This window comes from Marmota monax, unplaced genomic scaffold (assembly GCF_021218885.2).
Source record: "Marmota monax isolate L192 unplaced genomic scaffold, Marmota_monax_Labrador192_F-V1.1 WCK01_AAM20220418_F8-fsc00052, whole genome shotgun sequence".
NCBI classification, from domain to species: Eukaryota; Metazoa; Chordata; class Mammalia; order Rodentia; family Sciuridae; genus Marmota; species Marmota monax.
The window spans coordinates 4,423,987-4,443,244 of record NW_026693473.1 but is presented as its reverse complement, the minus strand read 5'-3'; the positions used below and the strand labels follow the sequence as shown (position 1 = coordinate 4,443,244).

Below are 19,258 nucleotides of genomic sequence, written 5' to 3'. Positions count from 1 at the left end.
CAGGGAGCCTTGGTGCTGGTGCAGAGATAGAGCGGAGGCCTGGAGGTGGGGGGAGCTGAGCCCTGCTCAGGACACCAAGCCCCACTGGCAGGCACCTTGCCCACCCCCATTCCCCAGAGGGTTTAGCACATTTCTGGGAGCCTTCCTTATGTGTGGCCAGCGAGTCCTGGATTCATGGGAGCTGATCTCTGGGATAACAAGCCAGGACTTCCCTGGAGGGGCGGAAGTTTGTGCTGTTGTGGATTTCATTACCCTTTCTAACCCTCGGGGAACCTTCCTGTGGTCCCGCTGCTGCCTCCAGCAGACTTTTAAATTTTCAGTCTGATTATCCAATGATCCCTGTCCTTAGGGGACACACTCCACCACAGGCCAGCCAAGCTTGGGCCCCCCAGGACATCCGAAAGCCCAAGTGATCATGTTTGGCTGCTTAGGTGTTCGGCTGTGTGCCAGGCGTCCTTGGCATGTGTTTGCTGAGACGTGGGCCGGGGGCCGCAGACTTCAGAGCGGGGGGGCAGGGGGCGGGGATCAGGGTTGGGGCTCAGGGATCAGTGCTCCAGGCCTGAGCTTGCTGTGCTTGTCTCTCCCTCTGCAGCTCGTCTCCAATGTCCTCATTTTCTCCTGCACCAACATCGTGGGCGTCTGCACTCACTACCCGGCTGAGGTCTCCCAGAGACAGGCCTTCCAGGAGACCCGGGAGTGCATCCAGGCACGACTCCACTCGCAGCGGGAGAACCAGCAGCAGGTGAGTGAGGCCCTTCTGCCCTGCACATCCTAGGGCAGAGGAGAGGGCTGAGGCCAGCCTCCACTGAGCTGCTGAGCCAGGGCCCCGCCTACTTCCCGGACAGGGGCCCTGCCCAGGGGCAGTGTGTCCCCTGAGGGAGCCCAGCTTTCCTGTTCCTGGCTCTGTGGGAATGCTCTTGGCCTCCCTGCCCTTGCCCAGAGCCTCCTCACCCAGCTCTGTGGTTTGCCCACAAGCCAAACAGCAAGATAGCTCCTGCCTCCTTCCCTCCCGGGCCTCCCATGAGCTGGAGAGGAGAAGCAGTCAGCATCTCCAGCTCAGATTAAGGTGTTTGCCCAAGGGAGGGAAGAGGAAAAGGGGAGGGGACAGGTACTGGCAGTGCCCATGGTACCCCAACTCAGCTCTTTTTCTCCGGCCGATTCTGGGTGTGGTTGGTTCAGAAAAGGAAGACTGTCCTGGGCCAGGGAGGCAGGCCACTCAGAGGACCTCAATCACAGGACAGGCTTCCCCTAGCAAGTCTTGGACAAAGGTACTGAGGTCGGCCTCAGGGTTCTAGCTGTTCCCGTTCTGAGGGGTGGTTGTGTCACCACTGTGTCCTCTCCTGTACGTGGATCAGATGGAGACCTGGTAACCCTAGATAGTGTGGAGCTAAAATACTCCCCAACAGGAGGCCTGGGAGGGTGTAGCAACCTCAGGAGACAGAGTGGGCCTCCAGCAGGGCCATGGGTCTCCCATCACCTCTTGAACTAAGCGTAAGTTTATGAGACAAGGTTACTGCAGACCAGAGGATCCTGCCTCCCCAAGCCCTCAGACAACACCAGTGGGGCCCTTCTGTGTGCCACATGCTATGCCAGGCCCCGTGGCTGATGTGAACTTGGAAGGACACAGAGAACATGGCCAAGAGGGAAGTGGCGTGCATGCTGTGGCCACTCCAAGTGAAGAGTGGTTTCACTGCAGCACAGGTGTCTCAGTCCATCTGGTTGCATGCTGAGTGGTCCAGTGACACTCAGCCAGCCAGGTGAGGGGGCAAAGCTCCACAGTGTCTGCACATCATTCTCAGTCCCCAGTCCTTCCACTCTGCCTCTGTGGCCACTGTGTCTGAGGCCTGACTCTCCACCCACTCTTTGGCCCTGTCTGGGCTCTTGCTCTGGCCTCTTGAGGACCCTTGCTCAGCAGTGTCCTTGGAGTCCTTCCACTGACCTTTGTTGACAAGCTTACCTTGCCTTTGTCACACTGCACCCTGCTCATCTCCTAAACCCTGGCACTCATTCGAAGCCCCCATCACATCCCTGTACCAGGCCCCAACACCTCTGCCCTGAGGACTGGACATGCTCCTTCTCTTCCCATTTTGGGGAGTGGCTCTTCACATCAGGGGTTCTGTCCCTTCTCCAGGATAATTACTGCTTTACAACTCATCATAATTCACCTGCTCTGGCCCTGGCCAGGAATTTAGGGGAGAAAATACCTTTGACATACCATGCTCAGGGTAAGGCATTGGGAGGGCATCGCTTCCTGTGACAGGCCCTTCTCCTCCGCCATCCAGAGCAGGCCATGCAGAAAGAGCTCCTGGGTGCCATGTTATGAAGGGACTCAGAATTGTTCCCCCACTGCCCCTGCCAACACCACCCAGCCCTCGCCTCCCAAAGTAGTTATAGATGTAGGAAGGTCTCTCATGAATCTCAACAGTTTACAGCACACATGTCCCAGTCATCCAATATCACAGAATTGTCCTAAAGGACAATTTCTTTCAGCAATAATTATGTACAGAGAGTTGAGTAAATGTGAGATGGCCTTCAGTGGCCATGCTTCCTGATGCCTGGAGACGCCAGACAGACATGTGGAGAGCCACATCCTTTACTCATTTACCAGTTTTCCAAGTATAAGACCCTGAGTTGTGGCACTGGATAAGACACAGCTCCTGTCCCCAAGGAGGCCTCTCCTTGTACTCAACAAAAGGAGATGCAGCTGACAGCATTGTTGCCCAGGTAATCAGGGGCTGTATAGAGGGCAGCCCAGGACAGGGTGGGACTCTGGCAGCTGGAGCTGGACCTCCTCCCAGGGAGGAGGGAAACCCAAAGGAGAGTTAGGAACAGCACGTGAGGGCATTGATTCCAGGCGAGGGACTCATGCACAAAGGCAAGCAAAGCTCCTGGGAGCCTGCGGACCTTCCCATGTTTCTGTCTGTCTGGAGCAGGGTACAGACTTCAGTTCATGGGTTCTGGGAAGGGAGGTGGAGGGTTCCCCAAGCCAGATGGTAGAAACTTCCAGGTCAGGCTGGGGGCATAGTCTGATCCCGGAAGCTTCAGGATGCAGAGAAGGCAACGTGGTCTGGTGAATGTTGTACACAGGCACTTGCTTGCTACCTGGGAGTGCAGGTCAGAGGCAGCAAGCCTGGAGGCCAGACCTGACTCAAGGCTATTGGACCTGAAGGTGGCCTGGCTTGTGAGAGTCTGAGGTAGGGACACTGGCAAGGGTGCTTCATCAAGGAGAACTGCAACCAGTCCTGGGAGAACACAGGGAGAGGGCGAGGCACAGGAGAGGGAGGTGGATCACAGTGAGGGGTTGCAGTGCAGAACAAGGACGAATGGGTTCAGCGGGTCCAGAAGAGTCCATCCATGATGTGGTGGTGATCGGGAGAGTGCTGTGACAGAGGAAGTGTTTTGGAGAGATTGGGGCTGTATAAGCACAGGGAGGGCTTGGGAGAGTCTGTGTGGCCAGAGCCATGCCACCGCCATCCCAGAGACAGGTGAAAACTGGACATGGGCAGTGGAGAAGGACACAGAAGTGAAAGGGCAAATACATGGGCATTAACCTTGGTGCAGGAGACTGGGGGTGTCGTGGGCAAAGGTAGGGGACTTGGGAAGAAGAGTTACAGGAAAATGAAAAGGTGGGAAGGCACATCTGTTTAGGGAGATGGTGGCAAGTCATCCAGGTGGATGCTGGAGACCAGGGAACCCTGGAAGGGAGCTGGGATGTGGACACTGGAGGCCTAGCATCAGAGGAGGGAGAGGAACCTGGAAGGACAGAGCAGCAGGAGAGACTCAGTGCATAGTAAAGGACGGGAGAATGAGAGGCTGGGGCACCATGATGAAGGCCGAGGAGGAGAGAATTGGATGAGTGAGCCTGTCAGAGGGGCTGGCATGGAGGGAGGGCTGAGGAGGGCCATTGCAGAGGCCAGACTCCATGATGGCAGCAGGGCAGGCCCTGGGGGAGAACTTGGGAAGGCAGCAAAATCCAGACCCTATAACCAGCTGATAAGAGCTGCCACAGGGTGGCCTGGCCTCCTCCCCCTGCTTCTCTCCCACCTCCCCTTTGACTGATTTTGTCTCTTGGTTCAAGTCGACTTGCTTTCCCCTATCTCCTGCCTGGGCCACTGTCCCCGCATATGGATATGGAGCACTCACTCATTGTTTGGCCTTGAGGAAGGCTTCTCTGGTCATACGGGTTCTCCTCAGCCTAGGCCAGGCATCCCTGCCCAGTGCCCCCATAGTACCCCAGGCCCCAGAGACTGGAGGCTTGGAGAAGGAGTAGCCTGGCCTGGCTCTAGGCACATGGTTATGACTCCTGGCATCCAGAATGATGCCCGGCACATGACAGCTGGATGAGTCTTATGTAATGCTGTCAGTAATCCCACCCCTTTTACAGATGAGGAACCTCTTTTCGCTCAGGAAGTTCAGTAGTTTGCCCAAAGATACAGTTTCTGGTCACATCCACGTTCTAAGCCAAGGGCTCAGTCCTTGTAGGTCCACCAGGAGTGCCTTTCCCAGTGCAGCATGGTGGTAGGCCAGGGATCAGACTAGGAAGTACCCCAGGGAGATGGGACCAGAGGCTCCTGGGGACATGACTCCAGCTGTTGCCCTCCCCATGCACACAGATGCTAGCCCCCTGAACTTCAGGAGAGCCTGAGGGGTCTTCCAGGGCCCTGCAGGCAGGGGCACAGGTGTGGATTGAGGGGACTCACCAGGCAGGTGGAGGAGTGGTGACAAACTCATCTGCTCCCCTCCCCAGGAACGGCTCCTGCTATCTGTCCTTCCCCGTCACGTTGCCATGGAGATGAAAGCAGACATCAACGCCAAGCAGGAGGACATGATGTTCCACAAGATTTACATTCAAAAACATGACAACGTGAGGTACGGGTGAGGCTGGGATGGGGCTTGGGACAGGGTGAGAGAACTGGACCCCAAAGGAGCCGTCCCTACTTCTTTCCTTGATGGGGGCACAGCCCAACAGGGTGGCCTACTGGCTTGGGAGTGTGTGTTGTCTGGAGCAGGGTAGGCCCATAGCTCCAGTCTGTTGGGTACATTATCATTGTACCCTGTTCAACTTTCTTTGGAGGCCAGGGGTGGGGGTGGGTAACAAGTCTACAGAAGAGGAAAGAGGAAAAAGAAATGAGCAACACTAGCTATTAGGGGAACTTCTAGCCTAACAAAGGAGACAGTAGCATAGGTTTGGGACCCCAGTGTTCCCTCATCACTGTCTTCATCACCACAGCTGCTTGCTTCCATTCTGGGCCCCTATGTCCCAGACACTAGCCAGGCCTCGCCACCTTACCGCGGATCCTCCCAGAGTTCTGCAAGGTGGGCGCAAGCAGCCTTCCCCATCTATAGATGAGGCTCAGCAGGGCTGAGGCCCTTGCCCGCAGTCCTCCAGGTCAAGGGTCAAGCCAGGGTGCACCCCAGTCCGCCTGCTCCAAAGCCCGCGTTCCTCTCGCAGTGTATTTGCTCCCTCCCCAGACGGAAGCTGCTGACAGCAGGGCCATGCAAGCAGATGTAGATTAATAGACTGCAAAATCTGCTTATGAGTTCCACAGGGACACGAAGCGATACAGTGGCCCTCATCCAGCATGGCTCCTGGAGAGCCTGGTAATCCTCCCATATGCCAGAAAAGGAGCCGCGGTGTGTGCTTGGAGTTACATTCTCCCTGGAAAAGTTTTCCTAAGACCTGAGTCCTCTAAGATTACTGTACAGAACCCTTTGGGAGCTTGGGCTGCATTTTCAATAAAGGGAGGGAATGGATCATGCAAATTGTTACACACGTGCACGGACACATGCATGTGCACACACATACACGCACACACGCACTCTGAAAGTGGGGTGGGTAGCAGTGGGGCCAGGGAAGGCTGTGGGGTTTCTGTCTTGTTTTGTTTTTGGAGTTCTGGGTATTGAACCGAGGGCCCACACATGCTAGGTAAGTCTTCTGCCTCCAAGCTACACCCCAGCCGGGAGACCTGTTTTTCTCATGCAGAACAAGCAGAATTGCCCAGTCCCCAAATGTGCCCTGGGACCATGAGACTATTGATTCTACATTTGTGTTCTCCACCTGTCTCTCGAAACTGAGGCTAAGGTCTGGGGATGTGGCTCAAGTGGTAGCATGCTCACCTGGCATGCGTGTGGCCCGGGTTCCATCCTCAGCACCACATACAAACAAAGATGTTGTGTCCACCAAAAACTTAAAAATAAATATTAAAAACTTCTCTCTCTTTCTCTCTCTTTCTCTCTCTCTCTCTCTCTCTCTCTTAAAAAAAAAAACTGAGGCTGAGGCTTCTGAAGGAAATTGTAACTGCACACACAGTCAAGCTCTGCTTTGAGGAGCTCTCAGCCCCTCACCCTAAAGTCTACTATGCTCCTTTGTCAGGCAGGGCCAGCACAGCCAGTAGTGGCTTCAGTCTACCAGGAAGAAGGCCACTCCAGCCGAATTGCTATGACCAACAGGCATCCTAAGGGGGCTGAACCTTGGAGTTGGGGGTGGCTTGACTCATGGGCGTGAGCCTGATGGGTAGCATGCGGTGCTAGACCCACCGTTGCTGCCTCTCATGCCACTCCGTACTCCGGGGCGAATGATTGCTCATGATCCTCGTGGGCACTTGTGGAGAGCCTGCTTTCCTGGCTCTGGCCAGAGTGTTTTCATATATTTACTTAATCCCTGCACAAAGTGTCAGGGGTTAGCACTCTTCATCATCACTAATTTACAGATGAGGAAACTGAGGCACAGAGGTTTAAAAATCTGTCCAAGATTACATAGGTGATTAACTGCGAGAATTGCTCCTACAAACCTTTCTGATTTCAGAGTTTTTATCCAGCCTGACTCCTGGACACGTTTATATATCCAGAAGAGGGAGTTTGGGCAAGGACTCTGTGGGAAGGTGGCTTCAGGCCTGGCTCAGAGGCTCAGAGGAGAGGGAGGAGGGGGGTTTGCCTTCCTGTGTGTGTGTGTGTGTGTGCATGCACACACACACATGCCTGTGTGGTTGAGCATAGGGCTATCCCCATGGGACATATAAAGAAACAGCCTTCCCTATTGAGACAAATCCCAGAAACTCAAGTTTCAGGTGAGAAGGGGCAACCCCAAAAGCAGCCCTGCCACCAGCTGAGCCCAGGTTCCAGCTACTGGAATTTTCTCACTGGCCATGGCATTGTCTGGGTAGAGTGTGGACAAAAGGAGTTTTTCCTTGATTGCTCATAGCTCAGCAGACCTTGCCACAACTTTCACTCAAATATGCACAAAGGAAATCCAGAACACTTGCTGCTCAGAAATAGACTGGTACTTAAGGCGCACGTCCTCAGCCTGGCTTGGCTACCACCTCTGGCACATCTGGCTGCCTCTGGGTCCCTGCCCAGCCCCTTCCCTCTCCTCCAGGCCCCTCTCCCACAGGGTGGGTGTCCCCTACTTCCTGAAGTCCCCTAGTTTTTGACTCTCAGGTCACCAGCCCTCCAGCAAATGGGTTTGGTCAGAGGGGCTGAGGCCTCTTTTATGAGGATGACCTCAAGGAATGGCTCACCCTCTATGTGACCCCTTCTCCCTCCCCTCCCATAGAGGCAGTGACTTTAGTCAATAAAAGGACAAGGCCCTAATCACAGAGTGGCCTGAGCATTTGCACAAGAATCAGGCCCATACTCCAGTGGGGGTATTTCCGTCTAGGACATGCCAGGATCAATGCCAGCAATCAGAAAAGATGAAAGGAGAGAGAAACCAAGATGCCATAATTTTCATGGGGATGAAACTCAAAGCATGAGGGAGAGAGGTGGCTGGTACACATCAGAGGCCAGCTACCTGCAATCATATGCAAATATCCTGCTGGGGCCACTTTCCCTGAGTGGTTAGCAGCACTGGGCAGCCCTGGTGGAACTACAGTGCTTGCTCTGGTCTGTTTGGGGGTTGGACTTTGGCTTGGGTTGGGGGTTGAATAGTAATGGGGGGTATAATAGTTTTAAAAATCATTTTGGGGGCTAGAGGTGTCACTCAATGGTGTAGTACTTGTCTAGCAAGTATACGGATCTGAGTTCCAGCCCCAGCCCTGCGAAAAACAAAACTAAAACTAAACAAACTAACAACACACACACACACACACACACACACACACTTTGGGGTCAGTAGAGAACCAAGGTTGTTAGGCCTTGGCTCTGGTGTTAAGCAGCTCTGCATGTTATCCCAGCTCTGCCCTGTCCTGGCTTTGTGACCAGGGAAAGTTACTGTCATTGAGTGGCTCCAAACCTCAGTTTCCTCATCTGTAATATAGGGCACCAAGAGTGCCTATTTAATAGGGCTGCAAAGAGTGCATGAAAGAACACAGGAAGTGCTGAGCACAGTTTCTGGTAAATAGTGTTCAATAATTGATTATTGTTACTGGCATCTCTATGATTACTATCGCACTTCTATCAGCAAAGAAAGGCAAGGCCTGGGATCCTCTAGCTGAGAATGGAGGGTGACAAGTCACATTCATCCATTCTCCACGGAGTTGTGGTATTTAGAGAAGGTGACGACATGCTGTTCTCCAGCCCCACCAAGAGTAAGGTCACCAGAGTAAACCAACTCCACAGTGTGACAGAGGGGCCTGGAGAAGGACTGATGGGGTTTTGGGGAGAAGGATTTGTCCTGGTAGGGAAGGGAGATAGAGAGAGGATGGCACCCCTCAATGTCCTCTGACCCAGAGGAGAAGAATTCACCACGATGCAGTTCCTGGGGTACCAGCAGGGGCTGGCTAAGGAGCCTGTAGAGCATTCTGGTGCTGGGCCAGCACTGGCTATGGGTTGAAGCAGGCCAGAGGCCAAGAAACCCCTGGAAACCCCACTCTTAAGACCTGGATGCCTCTCCTGGCTATGGTGACAGATGGACTGTGTCACCACTCTAGCTGAGCAGCCCACTGGGGCTGGGGTCCCTGGGCCTGTGGTTTACCAGCTTTTCCTTCCCTGCCCCATCCACCTGTGCCCCATGCAGATGGCAGTGCCCAGTTAGGGCAGGGGCTATGTCATCTCCACTTCTGAGAGGGGTGAGGGCTGCTGGGCTATGCTGGCAGAGCCTGCTCTGGGGTCAGGGAGGGCTTCAGGAGCTCTGCCTGGGAGGAAAGAGATCAAAGGGGCTACAAGGAGATCAGCCATACCACATGGTCACAGTAAAACGTAGACATAGACCAGATGCAGGTGCTGCCTGGTCACCCTCACCAAGTGGCCACATTGTAGAGTAGAGCAAGACAAGTGTCCGTCTTGAGCAGACTGGTGCACAACCCTGCTCTGCTGCTGGGGACTTGTGAGAACTTGGGCATGTCACCTGGTCTGAGCCTCACTTTCTTATCTGTAACCTGGAATAGACCTGTCCATTCACTCATCCATTCAACTCATTTTTTACCTCTGCCCCAGTCAGTGGGGACAACCATGCTCTAGGACACACTGGAGGTATGTGCTCCATGACACGACTTGAATTTAAGGTGCACGCTATCATTGACATGGCGAAGCTCCCCTCTGTTAGAGAAGACACATACTAAACAAGTAATTGGTAAGTTGCCACCATGTGCTTATCTCAGGTGAAAGCATCCTGCAAAGAGTGGGTAGCTACCCAGGAGATGTGGAATTCACAGCATTTAGATGTTAAACAACTTAGGTCTCACTCATGGTTACAATAGTAACCCTGCTGAAGGACAGGGATCACCAGGATTCTCCCTTCCTGCCACAGGTCCTTCTGAATGAGGATCACTCTGCACCTGACCAGCATGTCCCACACTGGAGCCCTTTAGTTTATAAGGTAGCAGATCTAGTGGGGTGGGCAATGGAACATTCCAGATTCTTTATGGGAAGGGAGAGAAGCCTGTCTCTTCTAGGGGGCACTGGTCCCCTACCAAAGAAATAGTTCTCCCAGGGCTCCATCTGTCCCCCCACTTCTTTCAGGATGGGGGGAGGGCTGCTGGGGGCAGTGGTCTTCCTTCATTGGCTTGAATCAAAGCTGAGTTTGAAGGTACCGGAAGCACTGGGGGCTGCAGCCAGGGTCCTGGCAGAGAAGCTGCTGCGCCTGGTCTGGGAATGAAATAACCAGACCCCTCCCCACATAGGGGGATGCCTAGGGTCTGGGGAGGGATGTCCTGCTTTGCTTTCTTCCCCTTTTGGTCCCTTCTCTCCCCAACTTCCCCCTAACATTTCCCCCTTTAAAGGTTATTATCTCCTCTCTCTCCTTCAAGGACTTGGCTGCATTCCCCAGGTTACTCTGGCGTCTGGCTCAGTCATGGTGTGGTTCTGAATTATAATAACCACACCACAATGTCTGAGATGCTCAGATACCCATGGGCAGATTGTGCCCCCTGTGGGCAGAGGGTGGAAAATACTCCCCTCCAGCCAACCCCAGGAAGAGCCAGCCATGAACACAGCATTCCTGTCTCAGGCCTGGCGCTCAGGAAAGCATGATGACCTCCACTCCCATGCCAATCGTAGATACAAATGGGCTTTTGCCCCTTTTTTAATTATTATTTTTGTCCTTTTGGGATGGTGGTCTTGTTCTGTTGCCCAGGCTGGGCTTAAACTTGATATCGTCCTACATCAACCTCCCAGGTAGCTGGGATTACAGGTATGTGCCACCAAGCCTGGCAAACACTTATATTTTTGTAGTGTAGTGATTTCTTTAAAATCTTCAGAAAGTAAGTATTTTTATTATACAAAAGATGTGTATTCTTCATAGAAAAAGTGGAAAATAAAGGCAGTATAGAGAGGAAAATTAAAGCATCCAAAGTCTGCTAACGATTGCATGGGTCTTGGTACAGTTCCTTCCTTCTTTTGTGTGTCTCCTTTAGGAAGCATTTCCCCAGGTCTTGCAGGACTGTGTAACTGAAGTGTGTACCGGTGTTCCAGCATGTTCTATTGCCTAGATGGGTCAGGGTAGGATTGCGGGGGACAGGAGGGACAGGTAGGGTCTGAAGGAGGCCCTGAGGCTAGCAATGTAGATTGCAGGACTTGCCCTGACCCTGGCCCCTGGGGCTTCTTTTGTGGGACTCTGCTTGCTGGAGGAAGTTTTCCCTTCTCTGGGAAAGTGAGAGGGTGCAGCTGTCTGTCCTAGGGCAGAGTCTCCCTTTGGTGGGCTTTGTGCAGATTCTGGTATGTTTGGTACCCCCTCATTGGCCATTCCCCCTTTCCTTTTTCCAGCCTGTGCCCTGAGGTGGCTCGGCAGCTGCCACGCAGCTCCTATTCCTCTCTAATCTTTTTTCTACCACCCCTTGGAAAACAGCCCGCTGTGTCTGTTCACACCTGGTGGTGCCAACTCACCTAATAGATGTGAGTGACTCACTGATCTTCCTTACCTTCCCGAAAGCTTGAACTCAAGTGACTCTCCAGGCTGGATGATTTGGAGCAGGGAGGGGGCATGCTGCAGGGAACAGCCCTATTGGTCACAAAGAGATGGATGGCTGATGAAGAGGCCCAGCCACTCCAGCCTCTCACCCCATATACCTAGGGCCTGTGAGGCCCCTTCCCCGCTTTCCCCACAGGGCCTAACATCCTAGGAGGTGAGCTGAGACCTCGCCACACTCCCTTCTCAACCCTGCTCTCTGGCTCCATGTGGGATGTGGGGTGAGTGCCCAGCAATGCTGAGGACTGCAGGGGAGCAGAGGAGCTGTTTTTCAGCAGTGCCGACTTGCCCAGGTAGCGAGGAGCATCAGCTCCGGGGTATCCAGCGGTGCTGCAGGATGTGCCTGTGTGCAGGAGCACAGCCAGAGGCCGACAACTCCCTAAAGCCCCAGGGCCTCTTGGCAGCAAGAGGGAATGGCCAAGAGGAAAGGCGCATCACGCAAAATGCCTGTGGACAGGTGAGCTGAGGCTGCAGGGAAGGCCGAGGGGCCTGTGAGTGATTGGGATGAAGAACCTTGTGCTCCCCCTCTGGAGTGGGAGGCAGGAGAGCATGAGTGACGGTGTCAGGCAACTAAGGAGGCACACTGCTGCATAGGCCCTCCCCCTGCGTCTGGGCACCTGCCACAAGTGCCTAGTCCTGTGGCCAAGACGAGCTCTCAAGTGGGAGCTAATCAATGAAGTAGTGCCTACTCGCTCGCCTGGGCCCAGCACTGGCTTGTGAAATGGGCTGCAGAATCACCAGGGAGGTCAGCAGAACAGATAGTCTCAAAAACCAGAGGAGCCTCCAGAGGTGACAGTTGCCAAACAGAATACTCCTGGAAGCCACAGAGAGATGGGGCTCTGCCTCTGACGGGAGGTGTGAGGAATGTGAGGTGGCAGTTTCCATAAATGTGTAGGAGAGGCTGTGGCGAGTTCAGAGTCGGGACCTCAGGGACCCCATATGCGTTCCCAGGCTAGAAGCCGAGTTGTGCTCCCAGCACCCTCATTCCTGGCTGGTGGTGGCCGACCTGCCCTCGCTAATCCCTCAGCAGCTGGTGGAAGCCTCCGGAAGGGCCAGAGGGGTAGATGCCCAAGAGCCTGGAAGGAGGTCACGTTTCAAAGCCATCTGTGGCCCTTCACACACCCATGTTGTTCCTTTGTCTCCCGGAACGTGTCCTCGGTAACTGTGTAACCATTGGTTCTGCGAGTATTGCTGGAGCCATTGGGATTCCCAGGCTTGCCTCTCAGGTAACATGCCTCCTGTCTCTGCTAGGTTGGAGGACTCTCCTCTTCCTACCCGAGAGGTTTCACAGCCGCCAAAGCCAGGCTTTTGCTGTGTAGCTTCAGACCCAGGGAGGAGCAGCCAGTGGACATGGTCTGTGGCCTTGATTGGAAACCATGGAGTTGGTCAAGGGGACACTGGCTGAACGCATTCCTTGTCTCCCATGCAGATCTCGATCCCAGCTTCCCTTGGTTTGAAGTCTCGAGAGATAAAGAAGAATTTCCAGGACTACTATGTGACGAGTGGTTTTATGGAGACTGGGAGAGAACTTGTCCCAGTGGGTAGAGTGGGATGCCCTCCTGAGAGAAAGGGACAAGGTGGGCCAGGATGGGGATCTGTGTGCTGTCACCCAGACACCCTCTGAGTGACGTGGTGAAGTCATCTGCCAGGCAGCTGCGCCTCATCAAAGCAGGAGGATTTGCACCCCGCCTCACCCCCGCTCTGGAGCAGCCTTCTGGTGTCCTGAGTCCTGTGGCCTAGGGGGGCAATGTTGCCTCACCTGTCCTTATCATCCTCTCATTTGCAGCCTGTCCTACTTATCACACTCTTTCCGACCCTCCTGCAGTTCCCTCTGCTGATCTAGGCTGGGGCTGGAGGGCTGGGGGAGGGGTGGATGCTGGGGATGGCTCTGGGCGCGGGCCTGGGAGCTGTCCTCCTGTGCTTTTTCTGGGAGGCCTGCCTGGTGGAAGCCTGGGATGCATTCCCTGGTGGCCCAGCCTATCCACATTCCCTGGTGGTTTGCCTTGTGTCTGTCGAGCAGCTGCTTAGAATGGCCCCTTTTGGTAGAGTCCTGTTTCTGCCCCAGGGGCCAAGCACAAGCCCACCTATGACCACTCATACCTGCTCTCTGCCTCCCCTGATTCAGTGCCAGGGCATTGAATTATGCTTTTGTTCACATAAATGACTGTGGGGCTGACAGTCAGCATGCTGTCTGTTTGTTCTACTCCTGAGTGTGGAGCCAAGTTGCCCGTGTGGCCTTGGGCTGGTGACTCCACAGTTCTGAGCCTCAGTTTTCTTGCCAGTAAAAGGGGCATACTAACCTCATGGGGTGGTCAGGCTTAAATGAGTGTGTGCCCGTAAGCAGGTTTAAACAGTGTATCCAGACTGCAGGGGATTTTATTGTGATTCAGGTATGGTGAGGCCAACAGACCAGGAGACGATTGCTCTTGAAAAGACTGTTATAGTCACCAAGAGGAAGGGACATGCCACATGGAGCCACATCGGCAGACCAGGGAAAAAGGCACAGGCTGGGCTCCACTGTGCTTTCCTTGGGAAGGACCTGGCTAGGCAGGGTAAGGAGGTTTATGAACAGCCACTTTGAATGATTTCATGGGACTCTGGGGTGAGGGAGCTGCAGCCATAGCCTCTCCTTCCTCACAGGTTGCCGGGTGCCTGCCCCTGGACAATGACCCAGTGGCCCAGTGGCCATTGGTTGGTTTGCATATGAAAGGCCTACACCAAGGCAGGTCATTTGCTGTCTCAGGGAGTTGTCTAGGCCTGAGGGGTCTGGGAGACCTCAGGTGTCATCTCATCAGAGTAAAAAGACATGCTTCATTAAGGGTACAGTTTAATTCCAACAAGAGGACTAAATGGGAAGTATTTATAATACAATGATAGGTATGTTAATTAGCTTGATTCCATTCCTCTATGCCGTGTGTGACTGATATCACTTTGTATCCCTTAAATATATACAATCCTAATTTGTCCGTATTCAATAAAAATAAAAAGACATGCTTAAGATACCAAAACACATTTTTGGTTAAAATGGCAAAAGGTATTTAGTTCTACATTCATGATGTGGGTGGTGGAGCCTCAGGAAGGTGCAGTGGGAAGAGCCCAGGCCCTAGAGGAAGAGGCCCATGCTGCTATCTCCTGCTTCCCCTATGTTTAGCCTCTGCTCTGGGTCAGGGGGGACAGGAGGACACCCCTTACTTGCAGGGCTGTTTGGAGGTCTTAGTGAGAGGACCCATTGAAAGCTCACAGCTTGGTGCTTGGCCACCAGGAGCAGCTCAATGCATGAGAGTTATTACATTTTTGTGTCCCTTATAAGGGAAAAACCCACTAGGGGCCCTTACACATTCTTGTCCTGGGGTCTTCCCTCTGGTAATCTGTTTTAAAGGAAAACATTTTCAACCTAAGGGACATCAGCCCCAGAAGTGAATGTAAGATCCAGAGCCAGGTGGTGCATTTGACAGCGTGCCTAGAAGGAGCCGGCTTCCAGAGACTCACTAGTCATGTCTTCCCCTTTCCTCCCTGGGTCTCTGTTAATCTCTCCCTTCCAGAGGATTCCCTTGGGATGGAGGGATTTGGGTTTGCTTAGAGTTGTGTCCCCTTCTGTAGGAGACAGGGAAATGAGATCTTAGTAGTGCACCATTCTGGCCTGAAACACTTTCCAGAGCAGGTGTATAGAAGAGCCCTTATTCCCAGGCCCAACCACCTCAAGGAAGCTGCTCCAAGTCCAAATGGGCAGGCCTGAGAGGTAACCCCTCTTTCTCATGCCTTCATAAGGCACATACCCCAGGCCTCATGCCACTCAGCCCTCCTGTCCTCTTGCTTGGGACTGAGGGTATGGTGAGAGTTCACAAAGGAGAACAGAAACGGAGCTCCCAGTCAATGGGAGAGACCAGCATCCTCAGGTCTCCAGGTAAAGGGCTCTGTGCCCTACCTACCAGCCATCTGGAGCCCCCAGGACTCTTGATGGCCAGTCTTCTTAAGCCCTGAGGGGCCCCAGCTGGGTCCTGGCTGCAGCCCCAGCCTCTCCTTCCTCACAGAGGTCTGCCTTAGTCCTGTTCAGGCTGCTGGAACAGAATACCAGACCAAGTAGCTTATAAACAACAGAAATTTAGTTCTCACCGTTCTGGAGGGTGGAAGTCCAAGGTCAGGGGGCCAGCATGAGGGAGTTCTGGTGAGGGCCTTCTTCTGGATTTCAGATGGCCATTCCAGCCTATGCACACGTGGAGAGAGCAGAGTAAGGAAGCAAGCTCTCTTCTCTCTCATGAGGGCCCTAATCCCATTCTCAAGGGCTCCACCATCATGCCCCGATCACCTCCCACCTCCAGCACCTTCACATTGGGCACAAGATGACATAGGAATGTCAGGGGACACGAACATTCGGACCACAGCAGGGTCTCCTCCTCCACTGTCTCCCCAGCATCCTGTTTGCTGACATCGAGGGCTTCACCAGCCTGGCCTCCCAGTGCACTGCCCAGGAACTGGTCATGACCCTCAATGAGCTCTTCGCCCGCTTTGACAAGCTGGCTGCGGTGAGTCACTCTGGGCCTGGGCCAGAGGGTGGCCTGGTCTGGGCAGTCGAGGGCCCTGTGGTCAAGCCCCTGCTGACCCCCAGGGTGGGCACATGCCAGGCTGTGCTCTGCTGGGAGAACCTGTTGCCAGGAACCAGCGATGGGCAGAGGGACTGCTCAGGCAGTGGCTGTGTCCTCACGCTCCAGGTCGGCCCAGACATCACACAGCTGGAGGTGCTTTACTAGCCTTGAGGGAGTGAGCCGGGCATTCTCCATGCCCTGTCTGTGGAAGGGGTGGCAAGCCCTGGGAGGCATTCTGCCCAAACCCCAGCAGAATTTCTGTTTGAGGCAAATTAGATGCTGTGTGATCACATTCCTGATGAAGTTGGCCAGGGTAGTAAGAGAACGAGTCTGAATCCCCACCTGGCCTGTAAGCAGCCACATGCTACCCCGAGAGGCTTTCAAAAAGAAGATTCCCCAACATTTGGACTAATTGGAAGCAACGCCCCACAGCAGCGGGTGGAGAACATGCTCCTCCATTGGGTCCCAATTTACAGATGGTCATCCTTTCCCAGTCCGTGGCTTTAGGTGGTACTTGAGGCCTTTGTAGAGTCATTGCATCTAAGTGGCCACTAAAAACAATGTCCACTGACATGTGGAAATGGCCCCTGTTCCACATGGATGCCACGCCTGTTTGTGGATAAAAGGGTGATGCTGGTCAGGGCCTGTCCAGGGCCTCTGAGGTTGCTAGATGGTGGCCGCGTCACTGATCTTGGACAAAGTGAATGAGCATGCTACGTGCCTGGGTGTTGGATAGACCTCAGGACTCCAGGCCACCTGGCCACTTGAGTCCCAGGGTCCCAGCTTTGTGGAGTAACCTTTGGGAGCCAGGTTTGGACAGCCTGTAATTGATGATTAATGACAATTCATCTCACTCCTAATTATAGATCAGTGGTGGCCTGCGGCACCTGTCACTCAGCAGCAGCAGTGGCAATTGCCTTGGCTCTGTGGCACTCCCGTGCTTGCTGATTTAGCAGAACTCTTTTTGACAGACCTCTCGGACGGGCTGAGGGTCAGGAAAGGGTTTGGTTCAAGCTCATTTCTGCTGCTAAAGTCTTTTTTATATATATAAGAAGAAGAATCAAAACTGTTTCTAGAATCTTGGGTCAGGAGTCTGAGTGTGCTCCTGGGACATGGAGTGGAACCAGAGATTCTCACCCCAGGCATGGGACCTTCCCTGAGCTGACAAGGCTGCCCTTGTTACTGAGCCATGGTGGACTGCCGCTCCAGGCCTGGGGAACTGGAATGCCTTTCTGAGCAGTTTAGCCCATTGGCTGACCCCCCACCTCCTTCTCCCACGCCTCCTGATAAGCCTGGCCTGGGACTAGGCAGAGTTCTGGCATAGGGTCTGTGGGGAATCTGTTTGCTTCCCATTTCTTTTTAATTTTTTAAAAAATCAATTTGCTTTCCAGGAGAATCACTGTTTACGTATTAAGATCCTGGGGGATTGTTACTACTGTGTCTCGGGGCTGCCTGAAGCCAGGGCTGACCATGCCCACTGCTGCGTGGAGATGGGCATGGACATGATCGAGGCCATTTCGTAAGTTCCCCACTCAAGGGAGACCGTCCACAACCTAAGCAATGCCTGCCTGGCCTACTGGACAGGTGGAAGCAGGACAACCATGGGGCAGAGCCATCTCCCCACGCCAACCTGGAGGCAGATCTGCACCTCCAGACTTGGTGGCTTCTCCAGGGCTCCTTACCACCCACAATGGGGGTGCTTCACCCAGCAGAGGCACCAGGGGGAGGACTCTGCAGGCTCCAGGCAGGGGGAGAAGCTAGTAGTCATGGCAGTGCCCCGGGTGGGCCTCACACTCCTGTGTCTTCTCATAAACTCCCAGCCAGGGTAGAACCCACTGGCCTCACTTCCTCCCGGATGGGAGAGCTGGGCTCACAAGGGTTAAACAGCTCAACAGGGCCTAATCCTAGTGGGTAGATTCATAACAGGAGTTCCCATTTCAGAGACTCCACCCTTCTTGGGGGCAATAGCAAAAAGGCTCTTGGGCCAGGTCTTGGTCATCACTAGCGATTGAAGGAACCCTGGATTTTGTAAAATGAGGTCAGTCCAAGCCTGCGTGTCAGCCAGGGGAGCAGGTCAGAGATTGTGTCCAGGTTCAGTAACTCTGGACTTTAGAAATAGCCTGGACAGGGGCAAAGGAAAAGACAGATGGCCAAATCAGAGGTCAGAGTGGATGGCTAGGAAGGTGGCCAAGTCTGTTGATATTCACCAGGTGTCCCCTGCATGTCTGGGCTAGATAGTCCCTCATCCAGCAGTGCAGAGTATATTAAGGGGGACAGGCCAGGACCCCCATTGATTAACATTGATCAGATGTTTCACGTGGACACTACAAGGTAAGAGAGGCAAACTAAATGAGGAGGGGGCAGTTGGTTCCACTCAGGGGGTTTAAAGAGGCTTCACCAAGGAGGCAGCCCTGGAAAAAACACCAAGGCATAAAACTCCTAAGCAAGTGTCCTTCTGCGTACATTTGGTCATACATGGGCTGACCAAATTGATCCCAGAACAAGAGAAATGATAGATGACAGATCTCCCCTGCGATCTTCCCTCTCCCTGATGGGGGTCAAGTGGGGTGATAAGCCCAGAGTTCAAGGGGTGGTCCTACCCACTAGGCCACATCAGACTACTGGTCCCATGACTAGCCAAGTGGTCATCCCTTGGGTATCAGAGGCTCCCAGTACCTCAAAAGTACAAAATGTGTACACCCTGGCACCTGTGCCCTCTTCTGCAGACTGTGGGCAGGCCTGGGAGCACCAGCCACTGACATGTAGCCTCCTTCCCAGTCTGCCTCCCCCTCTCCCCTAGCATAAGAGGTTATAAGTGAAGGGCCCATCTGCTTTTCTGGGGACCCCTGGATAAACAGTTGGGGCCTGGGGACGTCCCATAGGACATGAAACCCTCCTAGACCCCTGCATCTTCCCAGATTCCTTTTATCTCCTGAGTAGGGAATATGTGCTCCCTTGAAACCCAGTTAATCGCTTTTCTCCATCATCCTGCTAATGTCAGAGAAGCAGCAATGTGGATAAATCCAATAAACAGATAATCCAAAAGCCATCTCTGTCTTATCCATAGAGCATTATGATTGGGGTTTAGAGTGGCTGTAACTTCCCTATTGGGTTCTAGTTGACACTAAGCTACATTTGCATTTCTCTGAATGCAATCTAATTGACTGAAGGTAGCAATGGCCCTCCATGCCCTCTGGAGGGGAGGCAGTGGGACCCTGGGTTACAGTGCGAGGCACTACGCCACCTTGTGGACAAGGCAGGAATAGTGCCCCTGAGCACCAGGACCAAGCACCTGCAGCACCTACTCCCAGTCCCTTTCAGGTTGAACGTTCTA

At 53.6% G+C, this 19,258-nt stretch overlaps 1 protein-coding gene across 2 annotated transcripts in view; it reads left to right on the top strand.

Moving 5' to 3' along the window:
* Nucleotides 1-19,258, top strand: part of Adcy5 (adenylate cyclase 5) — a 144,914-nt gene that overhangs the window by 83,289 nt on the left and 42,367 nt on the right. For both annotated transcript variants that reach the window (XM_046457840.2, XM_058583499.1), the window contains exons 2-5: nt 593-742; nt 4,748-4,869; nt 15,753-15,864; nt 17,316-17,443. In XM_046457840.2, the coding sequence (XP_046313796.1) occupies nt 593-742; nt 4,748-4,869; nt 15,753-15,864; nt 17,316-17,443 (512 nt within the window). The remainder of the gene's footprint in view (nt 1-592; nt 743-4,747; nt 4,870-15,752; nt 15,865-17,315; nt 17,444-19,258) is intronic.